The sequence below is a fragment of the Ammospiza caudacuta genome, chromosome 5, assembly GCF_027887145.1.
Source record: "Ammospiza caudacuta isolate bAmmCau1 chromosome 5, bAmmCau1.pri, whole genome shotgun sequence".
Lineage (NCBI taxonomy): Eukaryota > Metazoa > Chordata > Aves > Passeriformes > Passerellidae > Ammospiza > Ammospiza caudacuta.
In genome coordinates, this window is record NC_080597.1 from 65,361,391 (window position 1) to 65,375,656 (window position 14,266).

The 14,266-nt window shown below is 42.8% G+C and overlaps 1 protein-coding gene across 1 annotated transcript in view; it reads left to right on the forward strand.

Annotated features, from left to right (window-relative positions):
* Positions 1-14,266, forward strand: part of RELN (reelin) — a 240,566-nt gene that overhangs the window by 149,082 nt on the left and 77,218 nt on the right. Inside the window, exons 21-24 of the mRNA XM_058805958.1 lie at positions 652-844; positions 3,415-3,527; positions 10,448-10,585; positions 11,216-11,402. Of these exons, the coding sequence (XP_058661941.1) occupies positions 652-844; positions 3,415-3,527; positions 10,448-10,585; positions 11,216-11,402 (631 nt within the window). The remainder of the gene's footprint in view (positions 1-651; positions 845-3,414; positions 3,528-10,447; positions 10,586-11,215; positions 11,403-14,266) is intronic.

Here is a 14,266-nt window from a genome sequence, read left to right on the forward strand (position 1 = left end):
AAAACCTGCATTTGAAGTGAAATATCTTGGAATTTCAGACTATAAATTGTATTACTATATATATGATAACTGTGTACCTTGCAAAATATATGTGTAGTATTACTATTGTTCTCCAATCCACTGGAAAATATAACTCTTACATCAGTACACTCTATGGAAAAGAAGCTGAGAATAGAAGAATAATTCTGAAAAACAGTCAAGTGAATGAATTGCATATAGGAAAATCAATGAAGTTAACAGTGTATATAATAAGAGTATTTTAAATTAGATTCAGAATATCTTAACTGTCCAGTATTAGAATGAAATTACAGTTCTGACTGTGGCATGACCTTAGGCAATGGACACCCAGGGGAATGAACTTTCTTTATGTTGTTTTTTCCTTATGTTGCCCTTTGCTAGATCCTAACTTGATCCTTAATATAAAAAGCATATAGTAAGAACTAACAGAATAATTCAGTGTTTCACATTCTGGGATACATCAAGACCTTCCTGGTAATTTGCAGAAGTACCAGCAGAAAGATTCTTCTGTGGTCTCATCCCACATGCCAGTCTACAGAATAAATAAGCACAACTGTATTTAACCCAGAGCCATAATGTTCTTTTTTGAATGATTTTGGGCATCCATCCTGATTCTGTCCTTGCATCTCTCAGTTTTACAGGAGATTCAAAGCTGGCCTCTAGCATGCGCTACGTGGAGACCCAGTCCATGCAGATTGGAGCTTCCTATATGATACAGTTCAACCTGGTGATGGGCTGTGGTCAGGCCTTCACCCCTCACATGGACAACCAGGTGAAACTGGAGTACTCCACCAACCATGGCCTCACGTGGCATCTTGTTCAGGAGGTGAGGCTGGCAGCGAGGACGTTTGTCTTCCATAAACTCAGCTTTATACAAAGTCTGAAATACACTTTTGGCATTGAACAAAGATGTTTTCCTTTTCACCTTTCAGTAAATAAATTCTCTGTTGTAATCTGTCAAAATTACTAATAGAGGTATTTAGACTGTTCCTCATAATATTTGGAAGAAAGGTGTATGAAAGCCTGAAACAAAATAGTGACAGGAATGGACAAAGGCTGAGAAAAAGATTGGGCCACAGTTAGAGCTACAGGGTAATGGCTGAGATCTTTCCTGTGCTATTGCTTTGTTTTTCTAAGCAAAATGCATCTACTGTTTCCTGGAATTTAAATGGATAGACATTCTTTCTGCCCTTGTGCACAGCCATTTGGTAAATGGAAGCACATTCCTTCAGGGGATTGTAATGCAGAGCTTTCATCTCCCAGCCCTGGTTCAGGCTCAGTCCAGGCTGGAGTGACCGACCCTGCTCCCCCGCTCCGCTGCAGGTGCAAACAGCAGCCCGGGCTGCTCTGCCCCCGGGTGCCTCCGTGCTGCCTCAGCACAGATGTGAGCAGCACGGAGTTCATGCTCTGGTTTTCCCTCTCAGATGAAAATCTGGACTTTCCCTGGACTCGGGGTGAACTGACCGCGGTCCTTTGGCTGCCTCTGAGCAGGTTCAGAGGGTGTCAGGGAACTTGTCCTGCTGCCTTTCCACTGCCTGCTCTGCAGGCTCACCAAAGGATTTGTATGCAAAGTCCCACACCTTCTATGAGCAATTAAAGCTTTGCCTGGTTACCCTTGCCATGCTGTGTTTTGCCACATTTACTTTGGTGGGCATAATTAAGAAACCTCAATAAATGAATTTTTAAACTTTGAAAATCCAAATAATGATTTCTTATTTCCAAATAATATTTCTTATCCAGACAAAAGCTATAAATCATATATTTCACACCCTGATCATGTCTTGTATACCTAGCAAGCATCATCATCTTGGTGTCCAAGAATAGTTCCTAGCAGTGGGTGTTTGGGGTTTGTGCTTGGCATTCATGGAAGATAAGTTAGCTTCAGATTTTGGTGCTCCTTTCCTTGCTCAGTAGAGCAGAAATCAGGGAGAACATGCAGCCAAATCATTTTTCTCACACCACCCATGTTGCTCTGATAAAAGAGTATTTGTAGTATATCTCAAGGACATAACCTGGCAAATAAACAAAACACTAATTAATTAAAATGTTTGAAAATTTTGTTTGCTTTGTGATCACTGATCTTTATTAGATCGAGTTTTCTATTATCTTTTAGGGGAGATGAATCACGAAAAAATGTTTGAAAATTGCTGGAAAGGAAATTAGGCGTTTAGAAAATCTACTAAAACAACAAAAAAAAAACAGAATAAGGTCTCAGATCTTCATTTAATACTCTAAGATGTTTGAGCAATAAATTTCTCTGTAATATATTCTGCCCTTCTTCATATTTAATACATAACTATTACTGTATAATTTAACTGTATGAATATTCTTAATTGCCATAACTTCTGTAGAGCATCACTGCTTTATTATTAGTTTTAGAACAGTCAGAGTAGGTTACTTGCATGAGCAGGTGTCTGTTCTCTTGCCTGATAGCCTTCATGGGGGTGAGCACAGCAGTGACCAGTGAAATTCTCCTGGGCACGTGGGGATGGTCAGGAGAAGCTGTGCTGTGTCAGAAGGGACTCTGAACTGGTAGCTGGAAGAGGATCATGTGGGTTGGTAGTAACTTCCAAGCACTTTATTCATACCTCATATGTCAATTTTTTGTTCTGGCAAAGAGAAAATAAATTAATGGAATATTGCAAAAAATGAAATAACATTGGAAGGGCAGCGCTATATATAATATAATGTACTTCATTTATATTTAATATTAAAAAGATGCGATCATTAAAATGATCATATTTTCTGAATTTAAAAAAAATAGAATTTAGGAAACAGACCTCAACAGGAATCTGAGTTAAATGCAGAAATAGTCCTAGAAGCAGGAGGGAACAATTTACAGCACTTGCTGCAGGTGTCAAAGCTGCAGAGCTTGGGATGGGCCCAAGGACACAACTTCAGTAGGCTGTGGCTGGCTGGGCCCTCTGGTGTGTGTCTGTCTGTCCCTACTGCTGCTCCCCACTGCAGATGGAGGGTGTGGGGCCAGTCAGCATGCCCAGGAAAAGCTTCACAATAGGTCTCTAAAATGACCTTTATGATAGTCTGGAGGTCACTTTCATAGTGATCTTGTATCCTCACTTCATAGTCCATGGTGGATGCTGGGGTGAAGATAGTAAAAACCAGAGAGATAGACACTCCTCATGGAGGAAAGCAAAACATTGCCAGTCATGAATGCTAAACTCTTTAAATAGATTCATATGGCTTTCTTCCATCCTCAATTGTACTACTGGTTTTCTGAGAAATTTCTCCACTTCATGACAGGATTTCTCTCTTCTGTGTCTTTCACTCCAACATCTGGACCCAGACAAGTTCCTGGTTCTGTGACTGTTTGACCCTTGTTTCTGTTCCCAATTATTCCTCAACATTAAATCTAGTTTTGGAATGTTTTATTTTAAGGAATGCCTTCCCAGTATGCCAAGCTGTCAGGAGTTTACATCAGCAAGTATTTACCACTCCAGTGAATTCGCTCAGTGGAGGAGAATCACTGTTCTTTTACCACAGAAGACTTGGTAAGCATTTATTTCATATCTTTAAACATTTTTTTGTGGGGAAGAAGGGCAGGGGGGTGTTGTGCAGACAATTTGTCACATCAATTGCTGTAACAAATATCAAGTCGTCTGCAGGTCATACTCAAGCCAATAGGTAGAGTCCCAGGGCTGACCCAGTCTCAGGTATTTCCCATAAAATGCATTCCTTACATAATTAGAGAATAAAAGTTGGTGAAGTCAACAGAAACTATTGTTTAGGATTGTTTTTAATACATACTCTGACTCTCCTAATAAAGTTCAGACTTTTCAAAAATAGTGGCACTTGTCTATAAATGCCCTATTGGAGGAAGGCTTTATTTGGATTGTTAATTTTTATTTTGCACATTCCTTATTGTTTACATCTTCAGACCAAAGCCCTGTATAAACAATAACTAATGATTCATTTCTGGGAATTTTTTAACTCTTGTTTCTTTTTATAGCATGTCTTAAAAAATAACATTCTCTCATGCAAAAAAAAGAGAAACAAAAATTATCAGAAAGCCTATTCATCTTGTTGTAATCAAACTTGATTTGCCTCTCCTAAAATTTTTAATCACTAAATTGTCTCTTTCATTGTTTATTTTTAAATCTTTATTATACCATACAAATAAAAATGTTGTCATAAATCCCAATAATCTTCAGGGCATCCTTCATTTGAGAATTTAATTATTGCAATTAGAGTTACATTTTGATTACGTTTGACCCGAATCCATCATAGCAATTGCAATGAGAGCTTGCTCAGATTAAGTCATCATTGTATTTCCCCATCCTTCATCATTATTTCTTTTGCACTCTGCATGGCCTCAGCACAGCCTGTTTCCATCAATCACACCACAATACCTTCTTTCAACACACTGCCCCTTTTTGCTGTGCAGCCAATATTCAGAATTTCCTATTTCTAGGCAAAACATCAAAGGCAAATATTGAATCCTTAGAACATATATCAGATAATTCCAAATGGTGCAAGTAAATCTACAAATAACTGCTTTGTAGTTAGATTATAATATACTGAATCTTACATGTCATTTTGTGCCACCATACACAAAATCTGTGGTTCACATAGACACTTAGGAGTTTAAAAAGCACCTACAATTTTTTGGGTTACACTCCAAAGTAGGCTGTTATTCCTAATTTATGAAACATATAATGTACTCAAAGTAATTATACACTGTGTATTTGATGATGATACCAATGTTGTGGCCCTCTTTTTCTTTTGGATCTACTAATTTTTCTCAGCATATGAGGTGACAGAAGCATATAACTCGATTTTAATTTAGGAGACTGTGGGGAGAAGTCATGATGCTTAGCCGGGTTCCTGTTCTATGCTGTGCACAAATCATAAATATTTCACACTCTGTCGTGTATCTGAAGGGATTCCCGTCTGTTAGCAGAGTTTTGTTTGTAATTAAGGTACAAATTACCACTGAAAATTTCTTTGCTCTTTATAGAAGCCATTTTCTGAGTTGTGCTGTGCTGTGGTGTTATCAGGGTGAAGAGTAAGGGTGGCTGCCTGTTCCCCATCGAATGCAATCCAGCACACCACACGTCTCTCCCACCACTTTCCCCTCTTTCTAACATTCCTTTCTAGTGGCAAAGAGCAGGTTAAGAGCTCAACAGCTCCTTTGGGTTGAGATTGGGAGGGGATTTTTTACAGCTTTTTAGAGCAGGCTTGTGAGCAGAGAGAAAGTTTCTGCCTTTGCCAAACCTGGGCATTATTGGTGACAATTTGATGAGCAGCTCTCCACTGCCAGCCCAGCCACATAGAGAGCATTGTTCCAGGTGGCTGGTGGTGCAGGGCTCCTCTTTGGGGTGCCCTCCCTCCTCCTCCTCCTATCCCTTCCCCACCTGCATCCACCCCACAGAGGCAAAACCTCAGTGATGGAAGAACAGTGCAGAGGCAGAGCCAGGTGTTCTGCCTTCCCAAAGCTGGGGTGAGGGGGAGACATCTCTGGACCTTTCTTCTGTTTTACCCACACGAGGCAAAGGCTGCCACACACCCAGCCTGCCCTGTGCTTACTGCACAGGGAAACCAAGCACCCAAAGGAGGTCCAGGAATGTCTCATTAGCCTTGTTCTGGCCCTTGCTGGCCTCAGCATGCCCTCACACCCCTGCACAGTGATTGCTGGAGCTTTTACCCCTGGATGCACAGCTCCCAGCTGAGGGTTTGCACCTTGGGCGTGTGGGAAGTGTCAGGCTGTGGCACTGTGCTCATGCAGCTGGAAAATTGTTCAGAACATCACCTATTTCTCTTGTAAACTTTCTGGGTGTGCTGGTATTTCTGCAGATCTGTAGATGTTCTCCATCTAGCAAGCATGAGTTTACAAGGTCCCCGTGTTATGTGAGATTTTGGGTTAGGAAACCTGCTGCAAGAATGAGACTTGAAGAAATTAAATGTAAGCACCTGCTTGCTGAAATTGTATTGTACTTGAACTGAACATTCCTAACACTGATGAAAATTAATTTCAGTTTTATGCAAGGCATTTACATATGAACAGGCTTTAATGAGATACAAGCAGCTGTCAGTTGCTGACTTCATAAACAAATCAACACCTAATGACTGAATGAGACCTTCAGGATAATTGGGTAAATGTAATTATGGTAACTCAGAAGGTAGCAAATATAATTTTACCAGCCACAAATTTGCATTAAATCATTAAGGCTTTTAATATCAGGAGAGAAGGCAGTGATTTTATTTTACCTCACATATCAGAAAAATTTTATAACAGAGCATCATTTCACTGGCAGTACTTCTGGGACATGATTTCCTTGTGCTTATGTAAAATGTCACACAACAAAAATGACTTTTATTTGACATCAACCTGAGTTAGATATAATGTCATTAGAGAGCCAGATTGCTTTCTAGTAGCATTGAAAAAAATGGAGAAACTATGAGGAACTAGGGAAGTTTATTTTTCTTGTAAGAAATGCTTCCGTAGCTCCTCAGTGCTGCACCTCCCATTTCAATAGATGTCCAAACAGTGACTGCCCACAAAAGCAGTGTTTTATCACTAAGGATGCAGCTGACGCTCATCTCCTTATTTTCTTTTCTTAATTAACATGGCTTTTTTAAATGGTTGATTACCATTTTTAACAGCATAATCCTCTTCAGCTGTTGTTACCTTGAGATGCAGAGCAGCCTTGGAAAGCTCTCAAAGGCAGCGAGCAGGACTGGTTTTTCAGCAGCATTGCTTCTGCAATTGTCACTTCAGCCTAACATGCATTATCCCCGCCCAGGGAGGACTCTGAATCCATAGAGCTGTCCCTGCCCACAGCCCTGGGACAGTGGCACTGCTTCCCACAGGAGCCCTGGCAGAGGCTGGGTGGGAAGGGAAGGGCGCCCCTTGTCCTTTGCAGTTTGGGGCATTGGGATTCCCATGGTGGCAAAGCTGTCCCCAGGGGAGAGCTGTCTGTCTGCAGGTAAAAACAACTCCTCCCTGCTGGGCTGTCCCCAGCCCCCAGCTGCTGCACATGCCTCCGTTTGGGCAACATGTTCATCTCCAGGTGGTAATGAGCCTCCTCTCTTCTTCCCCTCCCCTCAAATGAGAGGAACAATCATTTCATTGGCCTGGGGCAGCCTCTGAGTAACGAGTGGAGCTGAGTGCACCCTTAGCTTGATGTGCAGCCAACATCTGGAACCCGAGGAGGCAGATGGAGCTCTGCACCTGTCAGGATGGCAGCAGGAATGGGACAGTGAGACTCTCCAGGGAAACATTTTGGTCAGGTGAAACCAGCATGATCCTGAGCAAAGGGCAGCTCTGTGCACACCCAGCCCTGGGAACAGCCCCAAGGCAGAGCTGCACAGGGATATTCTCAGCTGGGGCTCCAGGTGCTGTGCTCCCCTGGGCACAGAGGTGTCCTCTGCCACTGCACAGGGCTGGGCTCTCCCTACTGAGGGTGCAGGTCAGGAGTGAGCCTTGTGCCCAGAGCCAGCCCTGATGCGCTGCACAGCCCTGATGCACCTGCACAGCCCTGATGCACCTGAACCAGCCCTGATGCACCTGCACAGCCCTGATGTACCTGCACAGCCCTGATGCACTGCACAGCCCTGATGCACCTGCACAGCCCTGATGCACTGCACAGCCCTGATGCACCTGCACAGCCCTGATGCACCTGCAGAGCCCTGATGTACCTGCACAGCCCTGATGCGCTGCACAGCCCTGATGCACCTGCACAGCCCTGATGCACCTGAACCAGCCCTGATGCGCTGCACAGCCCTGATGTACCTGCACAGCCCTGATGCACTGCACAGCCCTGATGCACCTGCACAGCCCTGATGCACCTGAACCAGCCCTGATGCACCTGAACCAGCCCTGATGCACTGCACAGCCCTGATGCACCTGAACCAGCCCTGATGCACCTGCACAGCCCTGATGCACCTGAACCAGCCCTGATGCACCTGCACAGCCCTGATGCACCAGAGCCAGCCCTGATGCACCAGAGCCAGCCCTGATGCACCTGAACCAGCCCTGATGTACCTGCACAGCCCTGATGCACCTGCACATTTGCCCTTCCAGGCCATGTGCACCTGGCAGCAGCCAAGGCAATGCCATCAATGCTACACCAAGCTCATTTTAGGGGGCACTACCACTTGTTGGGCACCATGAGACTTCCATGGCATGGTGAAATTGCCTCTGCATCACTGTAAATCTCCCCTGGTTTGCTGTAACACCCCAGGGCTGCAGGGTATCACACCAACTCCACCCATACACCCTCCCTGATGAAAAACAGGGATGCCCAAACACAGTGCTCTCCCTCCTGCTACCTTGGAAAATTACATGACACAGTTTTACTGTGCTGGGAGTTCACAGGGGATGTGTTTGCCTGCTCTAACACCATTCTTTGGTTTCAGTATTGTCATTTTCCTCAGCACACATTAGAGTTAACACCAGTCATTACAGCTCCTTCCAGAGCCTACAGCCTCTGTCAGGGCTCTCTGTGGTGCCATTGATGGGAACATGAACCTCAGCATCAAAGTGATGTGCTGACTTCAGAACACTCCAAAAATAAACAGTAAATAATTGCAGTCAATATTGACTGCCCATTGTGCCTTCACAAGCTTGGGAAGTCCTTTGTGTGATGATTACTGGGATTGCACACTTTTAATGGATAATTCATAGCTCTTGTAATGTAACTCATCAATACGTTACATCCTGAGGGAGTATTTAATCAGCAGATTTGCCCCTGCAGATTAACTCTGAGTGCTGTAAAAATGCTTACAGTATTTGCAATATCAAACAGACACTTAAAACAGGCAACAAGGGTCATTTCAATTAAAAATCAAGCCCTTGGGCAGCTTCACATGTTTTTTAAAGAAATTTGTAACTGGTACTTTAAAAATTTATCCATACATGTAGCAGTCTTCTCATATGTGCCAGAGTGGCTAATTGCTCTGCCACTCTGTCCTCTTCAGCTGCACAGGTCTGCTCCCTTCATTTCTTCACTTCCATACGTGTGAGCAGGTGGCTCAGCCACCTTTACAGTATTCATTTTAATAAGTCTTATTCTACATAAATTATTGGGGGTGGGGAAAGGCCTTTGTATCTCCAAGCAGAGTAACAGCATTTTATCCTGTGCCATCATAAAGTAACCATATGGCTCAGAAACAAGTTAGAAAAGCTTCTAATAGGAGCTGCCTGCTTCTCCTCCTCAGCACCCCCAACCAGCCCTTGGCCAGACACAGGCATATCCCATTTAAAACTGGATTTTTAGTTCTCTTCAGTCAGCCTTGCTTTCCCTGTCCTACCCCTCCACAACAATGCAATCCAGCCTCAGTGCCCACATTGCCGCCACCACCACCCCTTTTTACTTGGAGTGTAGAATCTCTGTATCCCCTGTTTGGGAGTGGCCACCAGCCAGTGTCTGTAACCAGTTGGATGTGCACAGTTTGGCAGGGTAGCTTGAGAAGGCTTGATGATGACAAAGATTGCTTTTCTCATTATTTACTTTCTTCTCCAGCCTTGGTTTTTGAGGGTGGTGGGTGTCAGGCTGGGTTTGGCTAGCAGCAGTCACTCCCATGGAAAAATGTCAATGTTGAATTGGACAATCTCCTAAAGGGCCAACACTGAGCATTTTTAATGGATAGTATTAGCTGACTTCACTATTGTAAAGAAAAAAAAGCTGTTGAAGATAAAACTATTTAGAATGGAGAAGCTAGAGCAAGGTTTTGTGCTTGAAGAATATTACAAATATCCAGAGATTAGTTAGGCAAGGAATTTATTTTGATAATTCCCCACCAGAAACCTTGGGTGTTGCAGATTTTGGGTTGTTGGCCAACAGCAAGCTATTTGCAGTGCAGGAAAAAATAGATGCCATGAAACAGGATCTTTGACAAAAACTTGTGCTCTCAATGTCACCAGTGGTATGTGCGCAAAATCTAGTTTAGAACCATCCTGACCAAAACAGAAAAAATTATATTAAGAAAAAAAGTCAACTATTGTTGAATGGAAATAGTTGGTATTCACTAACACTCAAGAACTTTAATAATTGTTGAAATAATAAATATCAGGAGAAACCTCTTTAGGCAGTTTATGACCTGTTAACTGTCACCAAAAATATAAAAAACAAAGTCATGCCCTAGATACACCTTTCCAATTTTGCAACCATAGCACAATAAAAATCCAGTAATATTCACAGCTAGGCTTGCCTTAAAATAATTCTCAAAATCCCTACAATGTGCTCTTTCTCAGAAATGTCATCAGCCACTGGAAAGTTCATTATATAGCCCTGTGCCGTGACTGGCATCATCTAGAAAGTTAATTTGTAAGAAGCTGTCTTTGATTGTGCCAGCCTTTGCACCCCAGGCTGGGACTGGGATACTAACTTCATTTTTTTTTTTTACATTTACCTCTTTTCCTGCCATTTTGTAAAGAATCCAAAAGTGATGCATTGTTATTGATTTTAAGGTCCAGTGCCACACGTTTCCGCTGGAGCCAGTGCTACTACACAGCCCAGGATGAGTGGGCCCTGGACAACATCTACATTGGCCAGCAGTGCCCCAACATGTGCAGCGGGCATGGCTGGTGTGACCACGGGGTTTGCAGGTATGAGGCATTTGTCAGACCCTCCTAGCAATGCTCTCCTGATACTTCAGGCACCCTACTGTTTTCCATACTTTCCTTTTTTTGGCTGTTGTTATTTTTGTATTAAAAATTAAAAAAACAAAAGCACTCTGCAGGGTTGACCATTCAAGCAGCATTAGCAGCAGTTGCTCCACACCAGCCTGTCCAAGGAGCTGTACCCTTGGCAGATCCAAGCACTGGAAGAGCTTTCACCTGCTCCAGGTGTCCTGGTGGCCATTCCAGCCTTTTTCACAAGAGCCCCAGCTCAGGGCCAGAGCTGCTTTGCTGAGTCAGAAGGATGCCAGGGACCAGCTGAGCTCTGCTCGGCAGTCACTGTCAGAATGGGTGCTACACCAAGGACAGACTGCTACTCCCTGACAGCCTCAAACTTTCTAGAGACCCCAGGGGTTTGGGGGTTTTTTTATAAAAAAATTTTCCAATTTTCCAGTTATTCAGATTTTTTTCCATGATACAAAACCACAATTCTAGAATGATTTTTGTTTTCAATTATGGTTGTCCACATCGAATTTTATAAGGTCAGTGCACTGCCTTAACTAATTGCCAGTATCAAATAAAGTCCTTAAAACTTGTTATGTTTACACTTCCCTCCAGGTGTGATTCAGGGTTTCGGGGTACTGAATGTCAGCCTGAAAATCCCCTTTCTTCAACCATCATGTCTGATTTTGAGAACCCAGACACCCTGAAGACGGAGTGGCAGGAAATTATTGGGGGAGAAGTCGTCAAGCCCGAGGAGGGCTGTGGGGTCATCTCATCTGGCTCCTCACTCTACTTCAACAAGGTAGGGCTGGGGCACTGATAAAGGCACACACTGCAGGTTTCTGTGGAGCATCATGTGGCTGTGAGGCAAAGAGAAGGGAGGTGGCAGAAAGAAGCTGCACGTGATATTAGACGCGTGTTAAACAGCCCAGCTATGCTCTGCAGGTAAAGAACAAAGCAATCAAAAGAGATGGGGAAAGACACATGCACTGTGTAGCCAAGAAATATCAGCTGTAATGAAAGGCAATAAATTGCCAGTGTGCTGGGAAGTGTGTCTATTCACAATGTCTTACTTGGACATTTTCTTTTTTAAGATTCAGTTTGCAGCCTCCAGCAGCTCCCATTTGTTTCTTCTGTACTGTCCTGGCTAAGAGATGGGGAAAGGTTGGCTTTCCAGGACATAAGCAGCTTAATTTGCGGTCACAGGAACAAAACTATTGAAAAAAAAACATTTTTCAGGCTTTTAGAAAATGTTTAACCCGAAGGAGAATATTCTTTTGTATAACTTGGATACTTTGCAGACAAAAAAATAATAGAACAGGAAGGAGATATAGGGAATTCTGCTAATTAGTAGCAATTATAGCTAAAATAAAAAGAGATCTTTATGACCAAACTTAAGATTATGCATTGTAATCACTGATTTATTTTTGTATTGTTGCTCCTCAGGTCTATTACTAAGGTTTGTTTTGTTCTTAATTGAAAGGAAGAGTGTAAATGCAGCTATGTGCTTCTCCTTTAAAGGTTTGATCAAACTGCCACTGCTGTCATGAGAGCCAGATTAATCCCAGTAGAATAACCCAATATGCAACGCTGTGCAATTGTGTGTTGTTTACCTCATTACAAAAATCTAACCCATGAAATAATTTTCAGCACTCCTACATAGTCTCGCATCCAGGTCCCCTGGAAATAAAGCTCTGCACTGAAAATTTCGTAATAGCCCAATCAGTATAACTAGCTAATTGTGATAATTGGATTTTTATACATAATTGTCTTCCCTGTTAGATGTTTTTCCTTCTGGCTTGGTTCCTTATGCTAAGTTTCTCAAAAGTAGTTTGCTAAATTAGAATTAACCTGCTATGATCTTTCTTCTGATTCCTGCTAAGGAGGAGTGAAAAACTCATTTAGAAATTCTTGGCTTCTTTCTATTGATCTCTAAGGGTTATGTTATCACTCATTTCTTGAGTAGTAGCAGTCTGTGTGCCGTCAACAGAAGGTGGTTTATTTAATTTCTGTTTAGATCTTTCTCACACTGTCTAGGGGCCATACTGGTGGATTATAAAAAATTATTTTTATAGTTGCCAAACAGTTCTGTATTGTTTTGGGGAGCTCATATTCACATTTCTTTTCATTTGCTCAAACAGCCACTTTTTATTTGAATGTCTAATGTTTGCTGTCATAATCAATTACTGCTGCCAGAATTAATGTTGGCTTTGTCCTGACAACCCTCTAGTTTTTGTTTTACAACTCATTTCAATCAGTTGTAGGTGTGTTCACAATTCAGAGCTCTTTCAATTAGCAATTCCCTGAGGCTTTATGTCACTCATGCCCTCTCTCAGTTTACCTGGGCCTGTGATTACCCCTTTGGCAGGCACACCTGCTGTGGGGTGCAGATATGGAAAGCTTACCTGGAACAGTTTTAGGGCCAGAGCTTGGCCCACTGCAGGTCAGGACACACAGGCCATGGGACAGCAAGGGTGTTTGCATCCTTAGTACCCATTTCTGGCTCCATTCGACGGTGACAGTTTCAAATTCCAGTGTCTCCAATGAAGCTGTGGAAGCAAACCACCCAGAGATTATCAGTGTCACCTTGGCCAGCATTAGCCACCTGGGGCTGCACCCAGGAGCTCAGGGCTGCATCCAGGGCTGAGTTCTTCTCACTCTCAAGGCACCATCCAGGAGGGAATTCCAGTCTCAGCTGGGAATAAACAATGAAATAAACCAAACCAAGAACAATTCCAGACTAAATTGGTATAGTTGTATCCTGTATGAGCTTTTTGAGAGTCAAAGGATTCTTCACAGGTTTTGCTGCCTTGTCATCAGTGGTACAAGCCAACAAAACTTCAGACCCCATGAATTCAGCTTCCAGCAGTCAGTCCCACAGTGCAAGGTGCCCTATTTGGTATGGTCCACAAATGAGCTCAGCACCCAGGCTGTTATACCAGCCAAGAAAAGACATAGAAAGAAAGCAGTAAACTTTTATCTCTGCTGGGTTTACCCTCAGCTGTGTAGAACAAAGAAAGAGATGTGAATGGAACAGGATTTAAATTCATCTGTCACCTTATTAAAAAACACAGATGATATTTTAAATCTCAGCTCCTAAATCTTGTTACATGTGTCCAGCTAGATGACGTCACTTGCTTATCTCAAGTTTATTTGGAAATTTGTCATAAGGATCCCAAATGTACAAGTGACATTACTTAAAACACAGGCGTCATAACTTAACCTTGGTTTTCCTTTTTAAATCTTTTTATGCTTGGAGATGGACAGAAACACACTTTTTTAAGAGAATTGTAAATAGGCAGGATGACAGTTCTGGTCCTTTTTGGGGGGTGGTGCCAGGTTGAAGCTGCTTTAATAAACGCAGAAATACGATCCCTGCATCATTTCTCCATCTGTACACAAATGGCTTTGCCCTACCTATAAAAGCTGTGGCAGCCTGATGCTGTGCTGGACTGTGCCAGATGCAGGGCATGCAGGTCACCTCCCTGGGGACACTGCTCTCATCCTGTGTCCTGCCTTGTCAGCTTCATATCCCATACCAGCATCTTGTAGGTTTGGTGATGTGGAAGTCCACAAGTTCAGCCTCAAGCCCCAGGGCACAAAGGGAAGAGGATTATGGGATAATTTCAGTTACAATAAAAGGCTCTTAAACCTTAAAGCTTTTTT